This window comes from Leuciscus leuciscus, assembly GCF_965113295.1.
Source record: "Leuciscus leuciscus genome assembly, chromosome: 22".
Taxonomy (NCBI): Eukaryota; Metazoa; Chordata; class Actinopteri; order Cypriniformes; family Leuciscidae; genus Leuciscus; species Leuciscus leuciscus.
In genome coordinates this window covers 29,438,051-29,464,668 of record NC_138746.1, presented here as the reverse complement: position 1 = coordinate 29,464,668, position 26,618 = coordinate 29,438,051, and the positions used below count along the sequence as shown (strand labels likewise).

Here is a 26,618-nt window from a genome sequence, read left to right as displayed (position 1 = left end):
ATTGTCAAACTCATTGATTAGTTCATTAAGTTCACCTGTTTCTCATCTAGTTTCCTTTGTTTGTATCTTGTATATATATTCCTGTGTTTCAGTTACTTCTTGCCGTTGGAGCAGAATGAGGCCGAATGATTGTTAATGAGAGACAAGCACAACACAAGGCTCTAGAGCAGTGGAGCTTTTATTATCCCACAGACGACCGCTTCCGCTTGAGTATGTGGGGTAACGCAGCATTGTTTTATCATATTAGATACATTTGAGTCTGTTGAAAGTTATGTTATAATGCTACTCTGTGCGTTCGCTACTATGCAGCTATTACAAGACACTTGTTGCACACTGCAGTGAGCTAGATCGATATTAGGCATGGTAAAACATGGTACTCGTGGTAAATCAAGAAAACGACATTTAAACAATAAGACTAACTGTGTTGAGCTATATAACAATGATTCGTTTTCTGTCAATGAAATCCAAACATTTGCTCACCTGGGGCCTGTACCATGAAGGTAGCTGAACAAACTCGGGGTTACAGGATTAGTTTTGAGTTGACAAAACCAAACCGATGCAATCAGGCTTTATTGGTACCATGATGCAGCTCATCAACTTTCTCTGTCAACTCAGGCTTTGATCCTTAAGCTATGATTACTCCACGCGCGCGTGCACATAAAAGAGTGACGTCGACACTGAACAACCAATCGCGGGTAGAGTGAGAGAGATATATTTTCCCGCGGAGGAGCAATCATTCAGAATTACGATGAATTTAAATACGTATTTCAAGCTCGAAACAATACGGTCTCTGCTGCCAAAGCAAGAGAAGACTGTTGGAGAAAGATTGCTGATTTTTAATGTGTAAGTTAAACAAATACGTTCTATATTTATGTAAAATTATGTATGTGTAGCCTATATGTGTAATATAGCCTATAGCCTATTTTTATAATATATAAAAAATTATACATGAACATTTTTTATATATTATAAAAATAGGCTATAGGCTATATTACACATAGGCTACACATACATACATCATTTTACATAAATATAGAACGTATTTGTACTACTAAGAAAGCTAGGGAATCCTATCATAAGCTTAACAGAATAATAATAAAGATTAAAAAAAAATTCTTAACATGTATTATATTGTATACTACATTTGTGCAATTTGCTTAAAAAAAAAATAAAAAAATGTGTTCATGTGATGTCACCCTATCAATATATCTTACCGGCAATTTTATAAAAGCCCTCTTTTATCGACATGGCCGATAAATGTCCGGGGAACATTATTAAACTATTCATGTACTCCTGCAGAGCGAGGACCACCTTACGAATGGTTCGACAAACCGTGTTTTCCCCTATAGCTTCTTTGCGTCACCCACCGTGCAAGTATGTACCACTTGCAAAAAAAAAAAAAAAAAAAAACGCAACGCAATACCATTTGCGGTACAGTGCATACATTCGACGTGTTAAATTCTTTATGTGCGGCTCAAGAAGTTCGCAAAGATAAGACATTCCTTCCGCGGAAAATCTGTATCTTTCATACAAATAACTATCAGGAAAGGCAAGGGGATTTTGTCTGGCTAAAAACTCTTTCTCTACGAAGTGCTCGTCAAACAATTTGCGCTGAGATGTCCACCGGATTTGGAAGAAAAGGTGAAGTCATTGCAACAGACACTGGGAATAAGTTACGTCACCTATATGTTTCTTTGCTCTGAGCTGATTGGTCAAACTTCAGTCTGAGATCTTGAATCCAGAACATAACCTGCCCCGGAGCAGGTTAGCCGTGCGGCGTAAGATACCATGGCGACGAACACCGATTAAAGCCAAGCTACTTTCATAGTACCTAAAACCCAGGGTTGGCGGAAACTAAACTGAAACATAGCTGGCTAGCCACCTAAACCGGCTTCATGGTATAGGCCCCTGGTTAATACAACACATAATATATTAAAGCTTCTTTGGTGTTTCCATGGTTTCTACAAAATAAAAAATCGAGGGTAACGCGGGTATGATGTCATTGATAGGTTAAAATTGCTTATTTCTCTGGATTTAAACATTCTTGGAAACATTTGGGATAATGTAAGTACACAAGTCAAAAAATAAATAAAAATAACATTGTTCTAGTGGTTTTTGGATATTTTAATCCAAAAATCTTACATATTGTGCCTTTAAATCAGGTGTTATACATTTTAATTGTGTTGATTATTGTACCATTTTCTCTTTTTTTTTTTTTTTCTGTTAAAACGGTGTCGTGTTAGCGGCCCCTAAGTTAATAACTAATGATCGTTGCGACAGAAGTGAATCAATCAAAACTAACTTTAGCTGGACAATAACTTTATTCTAGAGCTGCTATAAAGCCAAAACAATCTCTGTTACTTTAATTTCCTATTATCACCGTAAAGCCACTTTGGAACAATCTACACTGTTAAGCGCTATATAAATGAAGATGACTTGACTTGACTTTTTTATGTAATTCAAATCCCATATCAAGAAACAAAAGTAATGGAAACAAAGCTTTTTAACTGTGTTGTTAAAATGCATAACTAAATAGGCCTCCTCATGCATCACAGAACAAACAAAACTCGGCTTGCTGATATCTCTGATGCTTTTAAACCTCTAAAAATAGAAATATATATATATTTTTGTTAATTAAAATATGGTAGTCCATTTTGTGAATAGCGTTTATTGAATAATATTCTATTAATAAGCTATTTTGAATGTGGCAGTTTAGCACTAACATCGAAATATTAGGATCATGGTTAGTGGTGCTTTATTTTATTCTAAATATAATATAGAAAAATAAGTTATTGCTTGCTTATAATTCGCATTATAAGTAGAATATAAGGAAGTAGACTTAAAATCCAATGAAATTCAAAGAAACTGCTGTAAATGAGGTTTCTATAATATATTACATTTTCAGTAAGAATTACATTTTAAAAAAACACTTAAACACGCCATTATTCAGTATTTCAAAAACATTATGTTTGAAATGCCACCTATAGAAAATATATTCCAACCTTAATGATGCGATGACAAAACATTTAAGGAATTATTCAACATTCTGTTGAAAATTTTATTCAAATGCACACTCAAAAGCCTTCTTTACAGATACACCCACATGCACATGTACTTAAAACCCACAAACACAACACATGATTTTGAACTCCTCCTCTACGTACTGCTGTGCAAGGTTACAGGCTTCTACTGCAATCTTTAAACACACACACACACATTCTCTCTTTCTTTAAACGTCTGCTGTGACAATCCACAGGACAGCCGGGCCATTGACGTCAGAGACAGGCCTATGAAAGAAAATGAGTCCCTAGAGGCTTGAGGAAACTTATACTCATCTTCACAGCTAGTAACTATTTCAACAATGATAAGAGGCAAGCATTTAGCCGTTATTTAGACAGCGCCTGAAAAGAAAACCCCAGAATGCATCCAGACTATAATGACATGCATGACGGTGCTTTCATACACACACCATTTGTGGTTTTCATATTATTATGGTCTAGATCATGACTGTAATTTTTCCCTGGACAGTTTTGTCTTTTTTAAATGAGCTCCACGTTGCTGCCTGTGTCGTTCAAGATATCTTTTGTGAGCAATACCAGATAATCATCAAATACAGATAAAACACAGTTTTTTTTTAAATGTGTATAGCTGGTACTAATTCTGAAGCCAGTCAATCTCAGTGATCATTGGTTAAATGAAATTCACTGACGTACCGCTGATGCATATTGAGATTAGAGTGACGTTAAGGCAGCGTTATTGTGTTGCCAGAGCAGTGCCGTAAAGAGAATATGAGCGGAAGGTGCCACAGTAGCAGAGCACGGGGGGAGACACCACATTCATATCTGTCGGCCCACCGTCATTAAACTGATCTAGGACAGGACGAGCTCCAGCATGTGTACACTATGAAATCTTTCATTCCTGAACCAAAAATTATTTGATTTTAAATATTGATCACAATCAATATATTTGGTTCATTTTTCTGATTATTCTTGGGGTTGGGCTCTGCTGACTAGGGCCAGTAAGCATCTGCCTAGCAACCACTAAGAATACCCTAGCAACTCCGATGAGCTTTGGAAATAATGGCAGTGAGAAACTTTGCAACATTGACACTGTTACTGAACTAAACTGAATCAACATTGATCTAAATTGAGCTGAATAATGACACAATTGTCTTCAGTATAAATAAATCAATATATATAAAAGTCTTTGATCATCATAAGTAACCCTCCTTTTTTGGGTGAAGTCACCATAAAATCAAAATTGACAATTTCTTTTTTTTTTTATGAAATATTACAGTATTTATTATAAATACTCCATGCACTTCTTTTTTATTTTAATTTTTACTCATGTGCCCTCGTAAACTTTAATCAAAGTAATTTTGCACTGAGCAGCAACGTTAACATAGCCCACGATTCAAATGAATAAAAATCTGAATGAAAATTAAAATGCACTTCAAAATAAAAGTCCATAGAGCAAAACCAAGAAAAACTAAACCGGTGAACATGTAGGCCTAACACAATTATTGGATACAAACAAGGGATACATAACTAAAATATAACTAAGACATATTTAAGGTTGAACAATGATTATGCTATTGCCGGATACTTTTCGTTAGCTTGTTAGTAGGTTAAAGGCAAGTATTTTCACTGCGGCTACGTTGATGAATGGTAATTATTTCTTTCTACTACTGAGAGCGTGAAACAGTATTCCATGCCTCAACATAAACCTCAAGCAAAAACCTTCAAAAATATATTATTTTCAAAGGGTGAGCTTATTAGCATGCGAAACCAAGAGCTGCGTGTCTGTTTTCTTGAAAAATAAAATAAAAAATAATGTAAAAATAATAATAAATAAATAAAAATAGCAGAATGCAGTTGTCTTAGTGCTATAACGCATCTATGCTAATATTAGACTCTCTGTTTATCCCGAGGTTTACCGCTGTCCGCCGTTTCCAGATCTGATGAAGGACCAGTGCCTGGACACGACGACAACACAGTCCTGAAGTGTCAACTAGGCTCTCCCCTGTGAAGGCCCCCTTCTCCTTCCCTTTACCGCTGTACAGATAAAAACATTGTCAAAATAGTTCCGGTTCACATGGCTACGCGGAAGCGATAAATAATTCTGTATTATACATTTTTAAGGCCAGGCAAGCAATTTGTTGAGGTCAATTTGAAAAGAAAGACTGCACGCCTGCGCACATTTACTGTATATTCAAACGCGCATATAGACTAAACACGTAATACGCATGTGCATGCCGTCAGCGGTTTCACAGGTTTGCGTTTTTAAAGCTTGCGTAGAGATTAAAATAAACGATTTTTTTTCAAGGCTTGCACCTAGGAACCTATTTAAGGTTTACGTTATCGAGCCACCAGGAACTGTTGTGCGAATGAGCGGGCCTGGAGCGCGTTAAGGGTTTTCTGTTAGAACGGTGTCGTGTAAGCGGCCCTAAGTTAATAACTAATGATCTTTGTAACAGAAGTGAATCATTCAAAACTAACTTTAGCTGGACAATAACTTTATTCTAGAGCTGCTGTAAAGCCAAAACAATCTCTGTTACAATAATTTCCTATTATCACTATAAAGCTGCTTTGAAAAAGTCTAAGCGCTATATAAATGAACGTGACGTGACTAACGAAAAGTATGACAACAATCGAATGGCAAAGAATTTAAAACGATTTGCTCAGGTGGTTGCTGGAAGTTGTTTTCTTAATCTCTATAAGCTTGCAACATCATATCCTGTTTGTTAACGACATAGTGTGTGTTTCTACCTAGGTAAGTTTGAGCTATATTGGCTCAGGTACACATAGCTATTTAGGTCATTAGTTAAATAAACCTAAGGGTACGGCACTCAGGTTCACATTGCTAAGCCACTATTTAATTTATCTTGGCTTCACTAGCCCAGATACACATTTTAAGTCAAGTCACTAGTTTTAAGCTACAGTATCTGGACAAGCGACCAGGTACACACAACAATAGTCCACTAGCGTTAAGCCATTCGGCAAAGCAGGCCCAGGCACACATAGATAGCAGGGAAGAGGGAGAGGGTGCTATTTGCTATTTAGATATATGCTATTTGTTCAGCAACAGTATGTCTTACATACTCACAGCAGTGTATCGGCGTATGTATTGGCAGTAGCAAGTCCCTGTACTTGCTCTGCAGCAGCAGCAGCAGATCCATGCCAAGACCAAATACATTAATATTGTCATATCAATTACCATGCTAAAAATCTTCAGAGAGTTGTCATGATAGAAATATTGTGATAATATTTTTAGCCATATCGCCCAGCCCTAGATGGAACTGCAGTTCTCGTCCTGTGGTTAGAAAAAAATCTTTATTTCTAATTTATCTTTTTTTTTTTTTTTGTGCTGTGTTGCAAAGCACAAAGCCTAAGTGATCTTTGCTTGCTAACTTAAAACCAATGAAAATAAGAAAGGGCTTTGTGGCACATTGACTTCATTAGACGAGTCGAGCCTGAGCATCAGAGACAAAGCCTTGCCGCTCCCATTTTAAAGAGCTTCTGTGTTTTCTGTACAGACTCTCCCAGAATGTTGTATCAGTGGTCTGGAGGGCAAAAAGCAGAGGCTGATTTCTTGGATTTCATCTAATTAACGAGAATTTTGTCACACCAATAAAGCCATTGAGTTCAGTAGAGATCCGAACCCAGTCACTTTAATTTATATAGCGCTTTTAACAAAATAGATTGTTTCAAAGCAGTTTTACAGTGATAATAGGAAATTAAAGTAACAGAGATTATTTTGGCTTTACAGCAGCTCTAGAATAAAGTTATTGTCCAGCTAAAGTTAGTTTTGATTGATTCACTCCCGTCGCAATGATCATTAGTTATTAACTTAGGCTTACACGACACCGTTCTAACAGAAAAGCCTTAATGTGATCCAAACGCCTATCTGCAAAAAACAGTGCCTAGTGGCTCGAGAACACAAACCATGAAATAGGTTCCAAGGTACAAGCATTGAAAAATGTATAATACAGAATTTTTTATCGCTTCCGCGTAGCCACGTGAACCAGAACTATCCCGACAACGTTTTATCTGTACAGAGGTAAAGGGAAGGAGGCCTCACATGTCCGTGATGGCTAAACGTCAGACGATTCTCATAATCAATCAGCCCAGAACACCTGACACAGTTTTCCCTAAACATTCCCTTTCTACGTCACTGTGACTCTCTGAAGACAATATGGAGGACGGCACACACACTTACTCTCTCGCATGTGACATCCATTGAGACCAGTGACCTGGAATTTCAGAGAGGCCGTTCTGAACCTGAATCATTGCCCTCATTAACTCCGAAAGCTGATTATTATGATAAATATGACCACGTCACTATCTCCTGGGCTCTCGTGAAGAGAGGAAAAAAACATATGAAAAAAAAACAAGCACGGATTTAGGCACCATATATTACACACTGTGATCTGCTGACGTCAGTGAGGGACGACTAAAAGAGTGCTCGCACAATTACAGCTCCACTCATTCTCTTTCTTCACACTTCCTCCTAAGCGTGTGTGACATTAAACCAAGCACACGTAACACACCCCTGTTCGCTGAAATACACTGTTTGCACTTTTCATGTATTCCAATCATCTTAAGAATTCATTAACAACACATATAGTTTTGGATCGTACAACAGTCACAGAACTGCACATTTTGATAACTTAATTTGAATAAAAAAATATTTTTTATCGTATTTATTGATATTACTTTGACCGTTGAAAATAATGTATTGTTGAAGGTTTTTGCATGAGGTTTATGTTGAGGTGTGAAATACTGTTTCACGATCTCAGTAGTAGAAAGAAGTAATTACCATTCAATAAATATTACTGATAAATAAAAAATATTGACATGATAACATTATAAAGAGCAGTTTAAAAGTTTAAGACCACAATTAAAATACTTGTATTAAGCATTTTTCAAAAATTATTTTATTTATTTTATTTATATAATTGTACAAATTGTATTATCAGTATAAACACCCACACACTAAACTCGGGATGCACCCATGTATCGGCCAATAAACGGTATCTGATGAGTGGATTCCCTGTGTAGTTGGGAATAATTGGGAGAATTTTTTTCTCCTTAAAGAAAATCAAACAAATCGGTATCGGCATCAGCAGATATAATTCTGAATCTGTGCTCTGCACTAAACCATTAATTATTTTTATTTACATAGCTTACTTAATAAACCTAATCTTAATTCTTTTTAAATGTCTTTTAAATCTTAGTCTCCTAATTCAAGCTTTATTATTGTACGTTTTTATAAGTGATACGTTTCGGCACAAAAAAAATTTTTCTCAGTGTAACCACATTTCTTGCTTCTTCTCTTTTTAATGAGCGAGAAATGTAAATGCATATTACATTACATATTTGCATGTTACAAGTGGTTAATTTAATTTAACTTGTAGCCTATACTGAAGCCGGAACATTCTTTAATTTTAAGTTACTGAAATCAGCTTGATATGCAGGTTTTCTGTATGTTTCTTTTATTTACTGTATGTTTCAGTAAAGTCTCTTACACTCAGCAAGGCTGCATTTATCATCAAAAGCACAGTAAAATAAAAATACTATGAAATATTATTACAATTAAAAGAGTTGTTTTTAATACATTATAATGCATTTTGGTGATGCTGAATTTTCAGCATCATTACTCCAGTCTTCAGTGTCACATGATCATTCATACATCATTCTACTATGAGGATTTTGTGCTTTCAGAAATTTTTTTTTTGCTTAGTATTTTTGTGGAAATCATGCCACATTTTTTTTCAGGATTCTTTGATGAATAGAAAGTTCATTTCTTTTATTCTTTTTATTCTTTTATTGCATTTATTTGAAATAAAAACAATTTTGTACAATGTAAGAGTCTTTTTAATGCATAAATTACATTTACAGTTCATTTTATTGCTAAATCAGAGTATTAATTTCTTCAAAGAAAAAAACCTCTTACTGACCCCAAACTTTTGAAAAGGTATAATGTGAATGTGTCAGTTTATACTGATTCTTATGAGTGTGTCCATGCATGCTTCATGTGCTCAGTGATTTCATTATGTCAGAGGATGGATGCTAGTATAACCTCTATTCCCTTAATCATTCTTTATCAGCTCTCCTTTTTCAATTTGAAAAATGGACAAAACAGTGTGCGTGCTCACTACAGATCTTCAAGAGTTTAAGAGTTTAAGAGGCTGTCAGCACTGTACGTCCTGCACAAAAGCATCCGTTTCAACCCCCACCTAACGTCTACGGCACCGTTTTACACACGAGTAATGTCATACTGCCGTCAGGGTCCCACTATGCCTGCTACAGAATATTTTATTCTCAAGAAGTAAGAACAAAGAAGTAATATGGTGTCTTTCTAATGCTGGCTCACAAACCCCTGGAAAGTACATGCCATTCTCGTGGAAGTATGCCGTGTTCTGTGCTTAAAACAAACTTGGGTCGCCGAGCGATCTCAGAATAATGCATTTATTCTGCAGTAGTCTCCATCTAATTTGAATTCCTCATGAAATTACAGCAGCACAATAATTGCAAGGAAAATACACACCGATAATGACTGTCCTGTTAATGCCATTAGGTGTTTCTTCAAATATGGGCACTTTTATGTTCCATGGGGTCATCTTGGAAACTTTTTACCATGCCTTCTGCATTTTTATATATAGATGTTATTATTTTCCCACAGACCCAGACATTTCATCATAAAATATGAAGAAATTAATTATTACATTGTGAAATCTATTAATCTAAACAAAGGGTGGACTACTTATAAAGGATTAACTTCAATTTTTAAACAAACTGTCCCACAGTTGTGGCATCATCATTCATGAAACAAGACATGTTATGAGTAAAGAAATACAAAAATAAAATCAAGGTGAAAATCACTCATGAACAGAATATTGTGTGTGTGTGAGTGCGTGCGTGCGTGCGTGCGTGTGTGTGTGTGTCATTTCCAGTAAACTGTAATTATGTCAAACATGAGAAAATATTATTAAATTGTGTGCATTTGGGATATTTTAAATGCTGGTTATGAAATTAGCCTTATAGCAAGACAAAAGCCATTTTATTCCCAAAACTTTTGAAATGTTATTTTTATCACAGTCATTTTCACCATTTGCTTTTAAAGAGAATACACATAAAAACAATACAGTAATTTGAAATGTGGTGGAAAAGATATCGTTGTGGAAATGTTCATAAAATAAATAAGTGAGTGTGTTTTTAAGGATCCACAGGCAAAAAGTGCCCATGATGAAGAAACACAGCATGTTACATGCCTTATTTATAATCCATAATAACCATAAAATTATGGTTCCTATGAACACATTGTGTTTTGTACGATCATGTTTTACTCTTGAACTTCAGTATTATGCCACTACTAAAAATGTACAAAATGATACAAAATGTAAATGTTAATAAGTCAACTAAGTTTGTCTATGTATCACAAGCTTTGACAGTTCTGGGGGAAAACTGTATCTGATGTTGTACTGTTGCAAAGAAGAGAGAAAATTACTCAAGATTCATTATTTTAATCTCTTGACAGATCCTAAATATATTTTCTTAGAAGATGTCTTGTTGTCTTAGGAGAGACACATTGTAACACATTTTGTTTGAGCTAGTTATATGAGAAATATTCAAGTAGAATATTAAAATTAAAACTGTAATATTACAACTAGAAGTATATGTATTGTGGTAATCAAATTTATCTGATTAAAATAAGTATTTGGCTACGCCTCATCACTATACCACACCATCTTTTCAATTTAAACATTCAGCTTCAACATAGTAACGTAACAGTTGAATGAAAAAAGGAAACAAATACAGAAATAAATGAGAAATATGTTTACAAAAATATTCTTACCATTACTGTCACCTCATAAAGGTAGTTATGGGGACATTTTGTCCCAGGGTTTTACCAGGACTACACTCAAACTAATTCTCATTTATCTAAATTGTAGCCTATATAACAGATCATCATATAACATGGACATTTTCTTACATTCTTTCTTTCTTTTTTCTTTTTTTATTATATATATATATATATATTTTATTTTTTTATTTTTTTTACAATCTACTAATAAAAGTAAAATAAAAATATTTCTTGTGACTGTTTTGTATGATAAGTGTGATGATGATGAATGGTAATCGTTGCTTCTGTGCCTGAGAAGTGACTCAAACCTTTAATGCCATCTAGTGGTTAAAAGGTTTAGCTATGCCTTTTTTTTTTTTTTTTTTTTATAACAATAATATCTTTTATTAATAATAACATCAATAAACATTATTGCATTATGCTATAAATTATTAGTTTCTCGGTTAACTAGCCGTACTTTCATCCTTTTCCACGTCCTTGGTTTACTGCACCACTGTACTGCCTGACAGAGAGACTTACATGTATTTCATGATGGTTATGCATCATTGCATTATTAATATCATATTAATATAAATAGATACTCAAAAATGTATATTTTAAAACTTTTTAATTTTTTTTTTATAAATCTTCCTATAAAGATTGTTGATTATGTTTATAGCAATTTTTATGTTTATCTGTTTACAGACAAGCAGTATCTTCATGGATGAATTTTTTTTTTTAGATTATATTTTTTATTGTGCTTGGTATATTATTATTACTGTTATAAGGGCTGCACAAGCTTCATACACACAATGCAGATCTTTTTTTACAGTGTCAGAGATTTGCTGGGGTTTCGTTTAGTTGTCAGCTAATTTTTTGACATAACCGCCATTTGCCTTATTAAAGGTGGACATTCCACCTAGTGTCAGTTCACAAATCTACCAACAGCTTTTATAAGACTATATTTATCTATATTTATCTATATATTTTATCAGCCATATAAAACCCAAGCCCATATCAACACTATGAAACTATGGGCCAGATTTACTAAACAAGGCAAATTAGCGTGAGAGCGCAATTACAAAAAAGCGCAGATGGGAGTGGAAAGTTCTGCGCGTGATTTACTGACGACACACAAATTAAAAAACACAGACGCAGCCGGATAATTTCCATAATGACCAACGCAATCTACCAAGAGCAGCGCAATTTAGCGTCTGGTTTAAAACATACTTTTTTGGCCAGAAAATAATGACGCAAATACCAGTAAATTGACTAGCGCAAATCTTAGTAAATCACCTTGATTTATTTAAATACTCTCCTCCCATAAATTTTGCGTCTGAAAGGGAAACTCCTATAAATGCCTATGCAATAAGGTCAGCCGCAAAAATAATAATAATTTTTCACTGCGTGCTTTAGTAAATCCTGACAGTAGTTTTTCAACACCAAAAGGGGGTTTACGCTGGTGCAAGCTGTCCCTATCAGTCAGTCACATTCGACGTAGTCTCGCATAGCCAGACCTTCAGACTGACGGCAGAAGGTCTGGACTCTATCGCAGCATTTCTTGGCCAAGGACCGCCCAAGAGGACGTTTGACTGACATGTAACACAACCAATCACAGTTTGTTTTGTACCGCGTCATATTTAGGGGCGTGACAATATAATGTTGATGTCCCTACAATAACAGACCGGCGTGCATCTAATAAATTATTCATTCAAGAACCTTGTGCAAGTTTACTGCATCAATGGAGCCGCGAACTTCACATACTTTTGAAAATACAGCGTTTAGTTGATCGTGGTAAGCGCTCATTGTCTCAGTTGTAAAAACAACGGCTTTCTTCTTCCACGAGGGGTTTTGGCGTCATTACATTTGTTTCCCGGCGGACCGAAAATAAACGCGACACTCGTGCCCCCCGGAAATCCGATAAAATTCAACCAATCAGATGACGACTTCGACATTCCTGAAGTGTTTCCAGTTAAGTGTACCATATGCATCAGACGTTTAGCCAACGTTCCGTGGGCGTGACGTCTGAGGCTGAGACTACATTCGACGTAACCTCAGAACTGAATTGACGAATAGGGATCTCAGGGAGCCCAATCACCTTCGATTGGTAACAGAACAAGCAATGGACATTGGCGAGTGAGATTTGCATCGCAAACCACTCCCCGTGCAACAGGTATATAAGGAAGCGTGCAGCACTCAATCATTAATCTTTCGCTTAGTGTTTCTGACGAAGATTCTGCTCTGCATTAATCTCTCGTTTGGTAAAGAGAACCAGGAAGAAGTTCAGCATGATTGTTGCACAATGGTACATCAGCTGTGGTCGCCTTCCTGGGAGAACTTTGCACACTATGCAATTTTCTAAGAAAGCATTTCTGCACACTGTGCAGGCAACCTTTCCCCTGTGCACTTCAGTACTAAAGAGCTTCTTTCCCTAAAAGAAAAAACTTGTGTTTCTGGATGCGGTCGTTACCGGGCCCCGGCTGACAGTCAACTATCACTGTCTCATGTGTCTGGGCCGTAAACATGCTGAGACAGTGTTTGTGGATGAGTCATGTACCCACTGCCGGAAGATGACCATCGCGATGCTGAGATCAAGACTTAAGTACCTTGAAAGAGGTGGAGTCCCCTCTGCTACCCCCCAATCTAGTTCTTCTGCCCAGCAGAGAGCTATTTTGGTTGATACAGAGGGTGATCTGAGGGTTACAGTAGGGGCTCTCCAACTGGGTCAATCACCACGGCCCCCCACTCCTCTATCGCATCGCAAGCTGTGGAGCTTCCGGGTGGTGGTGCTGGTCCTTCTCATGGGGGACCCAGCATCTCATCCGGGGCTCCAGTGGAGGATCAGATGCCGATCGCTGCATCGGAGGGTGGGCTAGACACCTCTGGGGAAGAAGATTCGGCTGTGTTGCCTCCTTCGGGTATAGTAACGTTGTTTGACCCAGAGCTAACGGCCATGCTTTTCCAAACCAATCAGAGTCTCATCTCCCATTCCCTTTAAATGCCAGTTGCGCTCACGCCATGGCAGATTCGCTATTTACATGACGGAATTTGATATTGGAAAGACCGAAGCCGTCTCCAGAGCGCAAACGGAACTGCTCGTGTGCGAGGTAAAAGTGTGCAAGCAGACCATCTACGGGACAAGCCGGATTCCACCACATCTTTATGTACACAATAATAATCTTTTACATTGTAATCCTTTTAATTTTGATATTTGGCATGATTTGATATTTGTGTGCTGCTGTAAACCCTGTGTGTTTAATAAGCAGAATGTACGCACGTTGTGGACCCGCCTATAGGCGCACATTACTAACGCGCTCTTTAAATAACCAAAAAAATATACACATGTATTGCGCCATTGACTTTAGACCAGGTTTCAGTTGGTCAATGGCGCAGTCTATTTATGTTGCCTCAAAATAGCAACGCGCCAACAATGCGCCAGAACACACCTCGTTTAGCAAATGCATTTGCTATTTAAACAACGTGGCGAAGGACGTGAAAATGATAACTGTGTCGGACTGAAACTAGCAAAAAACACTTGCGCTGCATTGCGCTGGGTGTAAGATAGGGCCCACTGTGGTCCAAGAACGCCATCTCTGGCTCAACCTGGCTAAGATGAGGGAATCTGACAAAGTTCGCATTCTTGACTCCCCCATCTCCCAGGCCGGCCTCTTCAGCAACGCTGTCGAGAACTTTGCCCAGCAGTTCTTGGCAGTACAGAAGCAGATAGAGGCGATAAAATATATCCTGCCCTGGTGGTCTGCTGCTGCTTCCACCAATCCGTCTGCGGCAGTCCCCCCACCTGCTCGTTGCTGAGGGCATCACCCGTGGCCTCAATCTCCACTCCTGTGTGGCCACAACAGCACAGTTCACCCAGGCTGCAACATGGAGCTGGCCGTAGGAAGGCGACACAGCCTTCACCTCAGTGGCAGACAAGCACCTCAGCCATCTGGGGCTTCAGGTCAACTGGGAAAAGAGCAAACTCTCCCCCGTGCAGAGTATCTATTTTCTCGGTATGAAGTTGGACTCTGTCAACATGACAGCATGTCTCACGAGCGAGTGTGCACAGTCAGTGCTGAAATGCTTGAACAGGACAGTGGTTCCACAGAAACTGTTTCAGAGACTCATGGGGCATATGGTATCTGCAGCCGCAGTCACGCCGCTGGGATTGCTTCATATGAGACCATTTCAGCACTGGTTACATGGCCGAGTCCCGAGATGGGCATGGCACTGTGGCACACACTGGGTGGCAATCACACCGGCCTGTCAGCCCGTGGTCAGACCTTGCTTTTCTATGGGCATGAGTTCCCCTAGAACAAGTGTCCAGGATTGTTGTTGTCTCACCAGCTGGGGTGCCATGTGCAACGGGAACACAGCCTCGGGCTCCTGGGCCAGGACCTCGTCTGCAGCGGCAATTATCAATTGCCTTGAGTTGCTAGCAGTATTCCTTGCCCTGTGCCCTGTGCTGGTTCCATCTGTGGTTGCAGGACAAGCATGTACTGGTCCGGACAGACAACACATCGACCGTTGATGGTTGCGCCTTACTGGCCCACCTGGACCTGGTTCCCAGAATTCATGCTCCTCACGAAAACCCCTCCCTGACAGATTACCCTGAGGAAGGACCTGCTTTCTCAGGGAAAGGGCACCATATGGCACTTAGGTGGCCTACCCCCAGCAATAGTAGACACTATCACTTCAGCTAGAGCCCCCTCTACGAGGTGTGCGCTTACGCTTTGAAGTGGAGTCTGTTCGTTGATTGTTGTTTTTCTCACCGAGAAGACCCCCGGGAATGCCAGATCAGAGTAGTCCTTTCTTTCCTACAGGAAGGGCTGGAGCAAAGGCTGTCTCCCTCCACCCTGAAAGTGGATGTTGCCGCTATCGCTGTACATCACAATGCAGTAGACGGTAAGTCTGTGGGAAAGCACAACCTGGTCATCAGGTTCCTGAAGAACGCAATGAGGTTGAATCCTCCTCGACCTCGCCTCATTCCTTCATACGACCTCTCCCTGGTCTTAACAGCCCAACAGAGATCTCCATTTGAGCTTCTGCAGTCAGTTGAGATTAAGATCCTCACTTCCATCAAGAGGGTTAGGGACCTGCAGGCATTTTCAGTGAGTAAAACGTGCCAGGAATTTGGGCCAGCTAACTCTCACTTAATCCTGAGACCCCGGCCTGGATATGTGCTCAAAATTCTCACCAATCCTTTCAGGGACCAGGTGGTGAACTTGCAAGCGCTTGCCAGCCCTTGCAGTCCTGTGTCCCGTTCGCGCTCTGCGATTGTACGTGGACCGCACGCAGAGTTTCAGTACCTCAGAACAACCCTTTGTCTGCTATCGAGGCCAGCAGAAGGAAAAGGCTGTCTCTAAGCAGAGGTTGGCCCACTGGACAGTGGATGCCATCGTCTTGGCGTACCAGTACCAAGGCGAGATGAGCCCCCTTGAGGTGAGAGCTCACTTCACTCTGAGTGAATAGGCATTCTTCCCCAGTGTTATCCAATAGTCTCTCTGTATAGGTAAGAGGAACAGCAGTGATTGGTATTCTCTATGTAAAACCCTGTCATTTCTCTGCCCCAACAGGTGCGGGGGGGATTAGATTGGTTTAGCTATCTATCTTAGATTAGATTGATTAGCGATTGTGCCGTTTTTCTTAGGGATTCCAATTTGTCAGATGTAACATGTAACGTTGAACGTGACTGACTGATAGGGAACATGTCAATATTGTAACCCCAGTTCCCTGAAGGAGGGAACAGAGACATTACGTCCTGTCGTCACAATCCCTGTGTTCACCGATGAGCGACCGGGCACTGGCTTGGCTCCTCAACGAAAACCTAATGAGTGAGTGCTGCATGCTTCCTTATATTCTCGTGGCACGGGAAGTTGTTCGCGATAAGGCGATTAATCGTCGCTTAACCGCTTAACCCCTTAAAAACATATTAGAAACACACTATGTATGTGGTCACGTGTGTAGCCCTCGTCCACTATATAGAGAAAAATCCTGGAATATTTTTCTCAAAAACCTTAATTTCTTTTCAACTGAGAAAAGAAAGATATGGACATCTTGGATGACGTGGGGGTGAGTAAATTATCAGGAAATTTTTATTCTGAAGTGAACTAATCCTTTAATAAACTTCTAATAGAGTGGTGCTGGTATGACATCATTTTGTAGGGAGTTAGCATCACGCTGGTTCCCTCGACAAAAACCCAATAGCTTTTGGATTATCGCCAAAAACAAGCTCTGAGACAACAAAGTTTATGATACTGGCACGTTTTGTCAATCAAGATAATTATCATCCAAGTGGATGCTGCACATTGGTGGTGGTTGAGGAGATTCCCCCCCTTCTATGTAAAGCGCTTTGAGTGCCGAGAAAAGCGCTATATAAATGTAATTAATTATCACAGATGAACACAACTTTTATGAATTTTGAAGCCTAAATGCAGTCACCAGAAGTTAAAAGCAGGTAGGCTATAAATGAACTACACCACAGTCCCACGAATTCAACTTCACCATCACTAAGCTTCCAACAACTCTTTCAGTATTTTTCTAAAAACATTTTCCCAGAACATTTGAGTAAGAATAGTTTGTAAAAGCACAATTATAAGCATAACGCTGCTGTAGAAGCAGACTGGGCTTACCTTTTCGGCGTGATGATGTTTAATCTCCTCGACAGCCTCTGTAGTACCATTTAGCCATTTGTTAGCAATGGCCTTTTTCAAGACACGTAACAGCTTAAAAAATAACGAGTGGGGTAATATTGATGCATTTTATGTCGTAGAATAAAAACATGAAAGTGTCTTGAGCTAAACAGACCTTATTTCAGCCATTTAACCAAAACCCCATTCAAAAAACCCATTGACTTCGGGATGATAGAACCGGAAAGGCTAAAATGCTTACTCGGGTCCACGTTTTGGCCTACAAAGTAATGTCATACCTGCACCACTCTATTACTGCTTATTAATAAGGTAACTACCTTTGTAAGGTAGTTGTTAGGTGTATGTACAGTATTGGGTAGGATTAAGATATGTAGAATATGGTCAATGCAGCATAAGACATTAAAGGGATAGTTCACACAAAAATGAAAATTCTGTCGTCACCCTTAAGTTGTTCCAAACCTATATAAATGTCTTTTTTCTGCTGAACTCAAAAGAAGATATTTTGAAGAATGGTTGTAGCCAAACAGTTGTGGGGCACCATTGACTTCCACGGTATGCAAATACTATGGAAGTCAAAAGTTCCCCACAACAGAACAAATATATTTACAGGTTTGGAACAACTTGAGGGTGAGTAAATAATGAGAGAATTTAAATTTTTGGGTGAACTTTTTCTTTAATATGTGCTTTATAAGTACTAAACAGCAAATATCCGAAAAGTTGACCCTAAACTAAAGTTTTACCTGGTTTTTCGACATAGAGTTATGTAGACATTGTTAATGGTTTGTTTGTGAGATCACGGTGGACATGGAGAACTGTGTACAAGCCTGCACAGTTACGCAGATGCCACACTCCACAGGCTAAAGGAAGTGCCTACTTCCCCATTTGCGCTAGCCAAGGGAAACTCGCATTCTGGCTCACGCTCACAAAATGCAGCCAACAAACTTGCTGCTGGGTCACACAATGTGTGTAGACAACATGACAGTGCTCCTCCAGTCACCCCGAGAGAGGCCTGACCTTCACATGGATTCACATAGCAACACAGAGCCTGCTAGCAGCAAAGCTGTGCTTGTGTGTTTGCTTATTTTGGTGAAACGCACGCAGCAAACAAACTTTTGACATGCTAAATGGATAATGAATATGGATAAAAAAGTTCTATGTAAATACATTCTGAGAGGTTTTGTTGTGCAGAGCATTGACTATTACGCTAATATGGTAGGCCTACATTATAAATGCAATGTGTTGTGATGTCATTATATTCTTGAAAGGCCCAAGTCAACAATACATGTTGTGGGGTGCATGGACTATTACGCTAACATGGTACATTATAAATGCAATATGTTGTGATGTCATGATACTCTGAAAGAATCCAGTGTTTATAATTCATGCAACCAATGGTAGACATTTAGTGCTTGACAGCATATTATTGAATTCACACTGTGGGAGCTGATGGAAGCTCCAATGTCCTATCTTGTACTCCACCTCCATCTTTCTTTCAAAGTTCTTCTCTTTCTCATGAGTTTGGCCATATAGTGGCTCACTCAAAAGTGTTAGTTTTCTGACAGAATGTTGCAGCTAAAAGACACATTTCAGCACAAAATAAAAACAGACCTAAACTTTCCATGAACTTTCCTTTTTTTTCTTTTTTCTTTTTTTGAATGGTGTAAACAGTTGTTGTTTTTTTGCCAATTGTCCATATTAATAATTATAATTGTAGTTTTCTACAATGTATTTTTCGGTTGCACTTTTTTTCTTTCTTTTTTTTTACTGTGCGTGCACTTGCATGTACTAAGAAAGCACTGGGTAATATACAGTAAAGTAAGGTTAGGCTTAGGAATCCGTTCAGGGGTAGTACAGTTCTTACCAAGTTATTGCAATTGCAATTACTAAAATGTACAGGACTGTAAAATAAAGTGCTGCTATTTTTCTGTCGACAACTATATTGCCTGAAGAGTACGTTTTTTTTTTTTGGAGAGTTGAAGAGTTTAGGTTTTCTCTTACGAGTACAAGAACACTACAGCAGCTCCACTCCTGTTTGCTGCTCCGACCCAAGCTTTCAGTCTGTGCATTGCTCTGTGACACACAAAGTTCGATGCTGATCATCACTATCTATCTATCTATCTATCTATCTATCTATCTATCTATCTATCTATCTATCTATCTATCTATCTATCTATCATCAGTGCGGTCACTTGTCCTTTACCTATAAGTATCAACTATTTCTGCCAAGATTTAGACCAAGTTAGAAGAACATTTTCAGAGAATCTGACGGAAAATAAGAGGTTAACTAAGAAAATACTATTATGTTTTTCTTCGTTCTTAACAGTGATAAACACGACGCTTGGTTTTTGAAATAGGTAAGCTGCATTTGTGCTGATGCCGTCATTTTTCTGAAATGACCCCACCATGAGAATCCAGTTTAAGTATGGAGGAATTAGCTCATACCTTGCTGAAGGGAATCCTCAGTGCCCGCAAGCTCCCCACCGCCTCCACCACCGTCGTCTGGAGTTTTGCGTTTCTTCGACATTGGCGGTCTAATATGACGCGATCTCTGGTGTCTATTTGTTCTTGGCTCAAAACGGATATACGAATGAGGACGATAAACACTCAATTGTCTGGGCAAGCACATACAATTGACAGGATGCTGACAGTTGAAATATTCACAAAGCACGATCCCCATCCATTTGGGCATCCACAGTGTCCAATTCTCTCCACTACGAAACAAGCGCAACGGGAGCAAAAGTTGGCATGGTGCGCGGGTGATGATGCTAGTAAAAAAAGATGAAGAATAAGAAAGAAAGACGAAAAAAAACTTCAAATATGTTAAGCTTCAGGCTTAAAGTATAAGAAACACGCACGGATTTCCCCTGACAAATGAGAGATGTTGCTACAAAGTGGTTTGCGCATCACGTGTGCCCGGGATTATACTGAAGCAGAAAAGTACGCATCCACAACATTTTGCAACTCAAATCGCACTCGTCTCTTCGCAGAAGCACGAACACCCACAATATTGGCCATGTTATTGTGCTACACAACAGTACTATCATTTTCAGGTATGTTAGATATATCCAACTGTCCGTCAGCCGAGATCGCTTTACAGCCAGTGAACTTCTTGTTGACGAGCTGCAAGAGTCGATTTGAAAAGTCACCGTTGTCTGTTACTCAAATCAACGCAAAAACAAGAGTCATCTAGGGAGATTTTCTCTTTGTCTGGGTAGAGCTCCGATCGATACCATCAAATACTGGACGGACAGAACACAAAACTGTACCTTTGCTCTTAAATAGAAATCATCTGTCCAACGATGCATTAATGACGTTCGCCTCTTCTCAAAACTTCTTAGTCCGGTTGCTAGGAAACCACAACAGATTCATCATTTATGATTTTAAGTGACTTTAACTTTGCGCAGAGATATTTTTAGTATTTTTTTGAGCGTAAACGCTCTGTGTGTGTTTGGTGGCACGAAACAGTTTAAGAATTCTGTATCAATAAAGGCTCCATCAGCAGCAGCATCATCAGAGTTTTGGCGTTTCCATTCCAGAGACAGGATGACGTCAGCAGCCTCCTCCGCAAGTGGTGCCAAGGCTACAGCTTAGATTGACTCAAAAGATAATCTCGCGTATTTTACGTAATAACATTCGAAATGACCCGTTTGTCCGACCTCACGTGTGATGGCTCCAAAAATCAGATGTTTATTTATTTTTTAAATTTAAAAAAAAAAATTGCCTATAGAAAAAGCCAAAGAAAAGTAAAGCAAATAAATTTCCATTCAGTCACTTATTTTTTTGTGTGCAATTATCACATGAGAGCACGTTTAAACATGTTTTAGGTGATGTGCTCACGTGAGGGATTGTACTGTGTTGGTTGGTTTTGCGATTTTTTGACACGCTGGTCATTCTGACTTTAAAACCATGTAAAACCAGCAAACCAGTTTAGGCTAGATTAAACAGTTTTTTAAAGTTTTTATTTTATTTTAATTTATCCAGCTGTTACACATATGCATCTTTAACACGTGTGTGTGTGTGTGTGTGTAAACACACACACACACACACACACACACACACACACACACACACACACACACACACACACACACACACACACACACACACACACACACACACAAGATAAGAACATGTTAACATTAATTTTTGAAACCGAAAACAGCACGCTATGAATTCACACACTGGATATATGCCAAAATCAGCCAATTCACCCAAAAATGGGAATTTTGTCCTTTCTCATCGTCAGGTTTTTACAAACCTGTATGAGTTTCTTTCTTCTGTTGAACACAAAAGAAGATATTTTGAAGAATGTTGGTAACCAGACAGTTGGCACCCATTGACTTCCATAGTAGGGGGGAAAAAAATACCAACATTCTTTAAATTATCTTTTGTGTGTAACAGAATAAAGAAACTCATACAGGTTTGGATCAACATGAGGGAGAGTAAATGATTACAGAATTAAAATTTTGGGGTGAACTATCCCTTTTATTCAATGCACAGATCAAGTTTGAATGTTTTCTTGCATGATCTTGCAACACATTTTCAGGATTTCAGTGATGTGACATGACAGCTGTCACTTCAGCATCACTTATGCGTTGTTGGCACATTTTCTTAAGTCAAAAACCGTCTTGCTCTCTAAACAAATCGTCAATAAAGCACTCTTTCAGAATAAGAATTAAGACAGTTAACCACAAGTTCAGTCATTGGAAACCTGTTGAGGCACAATGTTTATGTTTGTAGATCAAGTAAGTATTCATTACTTCAAATAGCTAATTGTTTCTGCCTTAAATTATTACATTGTTAAAATACATTTTTTGCATAAATTATTGATTTGTTTAAAACATTTTTAGCTACCTATGATTCGTATATGTATGTTTCTAAATTACATGACTTAGACGGTTACCTCTGATAACAGATCACTCTAAATTGTAATGTGGACTCGTGCATTTTCTGTAAAGCTGTTTTGAAACTATGTGTATTGTGAAAAGCACTATACAAATAAATGTGAATTTAATTGGATAAAGTATTTTCCGGAATAAATCGTAAACAAAATGGCATAGGGTACTTTTTTTAACAAGTGTGGCTAATGGTATGCAACAAATCCAATAATAAGCGACTGCTGAGTAATAACGTGGGTTCCTTCGTAATCCTGGACATAAATAATTCACATTCATAACTCTGTATTTTGTATTTAACCGGCTGCATTGTCACTTGCTGTGAGAGGACTATCTCAGATCACCCTAGCACTTCGAGTGACGTTCGCCTTCAGTGTTTTCTGTGGGCAAACAGGCTGCTAGCGCTCCTCCCCCCTCCCCCCATACACTGCAGCTCTATTGACGTCAGAGCTGCTTGCGTCAATGCTCTCTCTTTGACAGAAAGAGTTTTTTTCCTTGGATCCTAATAGGATTATTATAGAAAAATGCCCACAGGCCTTTTCAATGCTGGTAAAATGGCACTTTCAGCCCCTCGTGTGATGGATTATATTAAAATGTGAAATAGAACTATAATGTATAATCTATAGGTGTGGCTACTCTACAGATCCATATGGGGTGTAGGCTTTGTGCGCTCAATATTAATTGTAGTACTTTTTAGGTCCATGATTTGAACCTACTATTCACAACATGTAAAATTACAAATCAGGCACGTATATTTTGCAATACAACATAGCTTAAATAAATTAAAAAGTATCAATGCCTTATGTTTTTTTTTTTTTTGTAGGGGGCCAGACTCAGAATATTACCCCCACCCCCTTCTGAGAACACATTAGAGAGCAGAATTAATCCTTTGCGTGTTAGCGCAATACGAAACTATGACGTCAATGTTTTTTAAGCTTGTCTACTCTCCCAGTGCAGCATCATAAATGCTTTGCTCTTGCGTGATATAGTGTGAGCAGTTCAGGAGTGATTTGCAAATTGGTGCATGCTCATTTTTTCATAGTCCTTAGCAGTAATTAAAGTGCCCCTAATATGTTTTTTTCGAATATTCCCTTTCAGTGTGTAATATAGTTGTTTGTCAATGTAAACATTCTGCAAAGTTGTAAAGTCGAAAGTGTAAGATAATTTTTTTTTTTATTTTTTTTTTTTCACATTAACAAGTCGTTTGTCATTCGAATCTCACTGTGTTCAATGGACATTAGCTTGCAAGATTTGCATCGCGCACCCCGCCCCGCGAAGTGGGTATGTAAGGAATTGCACTTGCACTTGCACATTCAAGCTTTCGCTTCGGAGCCAAATGCGTTTCGTCGATTCTGCTCTGCAATCATCAGTACGAGTGTTCTACGAACCTGGAAGACGCTCTCCAGAGAGTTTCAGTGTGACGACGTGTCAGCGGTGGTCGCCATTTAAAGAGACAGTGCACCCTAAAAGAGCATTTTCTCTGCATTCATTGTGCACACTGCACAATGTGCACACTGCAAGCTTCCAATAGTCTTGCACGCTGTGTAGCTACCATTCACTGTGCGATTCAGCACAAAAAAATGGCTTTTTTCCCTAAAAGAGCAAGCACGGGTGTGACGTTGCATCTTTTTAAAGATGTCATTCCAGTCGTGTGTTTCTGGATGCGGTTGTTTCCTGGCCAGTCACGACAGCTGCCACACACTGAGGTGGCTTTTGTGGTGAGTCATGTACCCATTGGGGGAAGATGACCATTGCGATGCTGTAGGTGGAGTCCCCTCTGCTTTGCACTGATCTAGTTCCTCTACCCAGCAGAGGGCTACTTCGATGAGTACACGGGGTGACCTGATGATCACAGTGGAGTACATCTCAGTGGGCCCCCCACTCCTCTAGCGCATTGCAAGCTATGGAGCTTCTGGGTGAGATTGCTGGTCCTTCTCATGGGGGACCTAGCATTTCATTCGGGGCTCCGGCAGAGGGTCAGATGTTGATCGCTGCATTGGAGGGTGGGCTAGAGTCCTCCGGGGATGAAGACTCGGCTGCATTGCCCCCTTCCGAGAGAGTGGTGTTGTTCGAGTCTGACCCAGAGCTAACGGCCATGCTTTCCACCATGTCCCGAACAATTGAGGCTGGACGATTGGCATCTCGGGGCGGTGCACACTCACCGACAGCGTCCCGCCCCAGTGCCTTTCTTTCAGGAAATGCACAATGAGGTTACCAGATCGTGAAAGGCACCTTTTTCTGCCCGAAAACGAGCTGGTGCCTCCTCTGCCATCACTAATCTTGATGGCGGGGTGGTCAAGGGGTACGTGGAGATCCAGTGGAGCGTGCGGTTGTGATGCAATTGTGTCCACAAAGCGCTGGTGCCTGGTGGAGTAATCCGTGTCTCCCATCCAAGACCTGAAAGTTCTTGTCTGTGCTTATGGCCAAGGCTTACAGAGCCGCTGGACAGGCCACCTCCGCCCTGTCAACCAGGCCAAGGCACTCAAAGGGCTGTACGAGGGTAGTTCTGACGGAAGTCACTGCACAGCCCATGAACTCCTGAACAAAGGAACTGTCAGAGTTGACATAAACCGCATCCAGAGGTATGCTACTCCCATTATATAAATCCAGCATGGCTTGTCTTAACCAAGAAGCAGAAATGCCATACCTTCTGAGAATCAAAAGGCATATCTTGAAAGACCCTGAATGCGCAGCAACCTATTTTGCAGAAATCAAGAAACTGGTGGAAGAAGGGTATGTGACCAAACTGGATACAGACAAAGAACCACAGAGCAAAGAGAGGTGGTTCATACAACATCATATGGTCAGCCTCAGTGACAAAAATCGACAGATCTTCAACTGCTCATTCCAGTTCACCTGGCCCAGTACTTGATCTGTCACTCCTTGAAGTCGTGATAAGATTCAGAGAGTATTCTATAGCTGTGGGATGTGAAGGGAATATTCCATCAAGTCTGACTTCTGAGAGATGTGGAACGAGACAGAGAAGTGGATGTCTATGAATGGCAGGTGTCTATGTTGACAATTGTCTTCAGAGCCTGAACACAGCTGATGGGGCCAGAAAGCTGATTGACCATCTCAGATAGCTGCTGGCAAGTGGAGATTTGGGCAAGTGGGCCTCAAAACAACCTAGTGTAGTTAGTAGAGAAGCACCGATTCTAAATTTCTCTCCTGACAGCAAATTTATTATTTTCCTAAGGGAAAGAAAAACTCTCCCAATTAATGCTATAAACTATATTTGGTATACAACTATAATAATATAGGAATATTTATTTTCACTCAAATATACAACTCAGTTGCACATAAGGTAGTTTTCAAAAACACTTGTCTTCATGGCAAATATATTCAAACATACATAATTAACAGTAAATAAGCTCCTCTCTAGAGTTTTTTTATGTATAGCTAATTAACGAACTGTGAACAATGAATAACTGCCCTGAGGTAATGCAACGTCGTGTCATATTGTTAAAAATAAAAAAATTGACATGTGACATGATACATTTTGGTTAGTTGTCCTGTATTTTTTAACATGCCCATTGATGTTCATGCATGTTTTTTGTGCTATAACTTGTATTAAAGTAGAAGAAAGGCTCGCGATCTGTGCTACTTCTTGAACTGAGACGCTACAGCAATGCCACATCACATTTAAGAGGGTCAAAACACCCCTTGCGAAGGGGAGAAATGGGGCAGGCACCTATTGTGGAGGCAGCCTCACACTAGGTTCTGTGCTTGTGTAAGGAAGGTTATAGGAAGAAAGGACAGAGGTATGCAAAGATGCCACCAGAGCGATTCCCAGTTGCAGAGGCAGTGGGAGCCACTCTGGAAACAGCTGGGAAGGAGGCAGGAGAGGAGCAGTGATGTCACACAAGGTTGAAGGAAGAACAAGATGAAAGTTTCAAAAGTCTTTAATAATCCACTTAAAAAGGCAATCCAAACAGGCATGCAAACAAAACACTACCTCTGACATAGACATGACCAGACAACTGGGAACTGAAAAGACTGCAACTTAAATATAAAGCAAATGAGGGTAATGATGATTAACACCTGTGCAGATTAAATGAATCTCCATGACAACTGCGTGACAGGCGTGACAGGAAACTGAACAAAAGAACACATGTGACTGGAATTCAACTAAAAGTCCATGAAAATGAAACTAACTAAACAGAATCATGACATCAAGCCCCCTCCCGGAAGACGCGACCAGGTGGTCGAGACTCAGAGCACAGCATGGATG

At 39.4% G+C, this 26,618-nt stretch overlaps 1 protein-coding gene and 1 long non-coding RNA gene across 3 annotated transcripts in view; one reads left to right on the top strand and one right to left on the bottom strand.

Moving 5' to 3' along the window:
* Positions 1-20,930, bottom strand: part of pde10a (phosphodiesterase 10A) — a 123,707-nt gene extending 102,777 nt beyond the window's left edge. Inside the window, exon 1 of one of the 2 annotated variants that reach the window (XM_082154446.1) lies at positions 19,935-20,930. In XM_082154446.1, the coding sequence (XP_082010572.1) occupies positions 19,935-20,181 (247 nt within the window). In that variant the 5' untranslated portion in view covers positions 20,182-20,930. The remainder of the gene's footprint in view (positions 1-19,934) is intronic. The other variant, XM_082154447.1, reaches the window with a different exon arrangement.
* LOC309487044 lies at positions 101-8,575 on the top strand. The gene is made up of 2 exons (XR_014201730.1): positions 101-210; positions 4,931-8,575. It is a non-coding gene; the product is annotated as an uncharacterized lncRNA (long non-coding RNA).
* Positions 20,931-26,618: the final 5,688 nt, after the last annotated feature.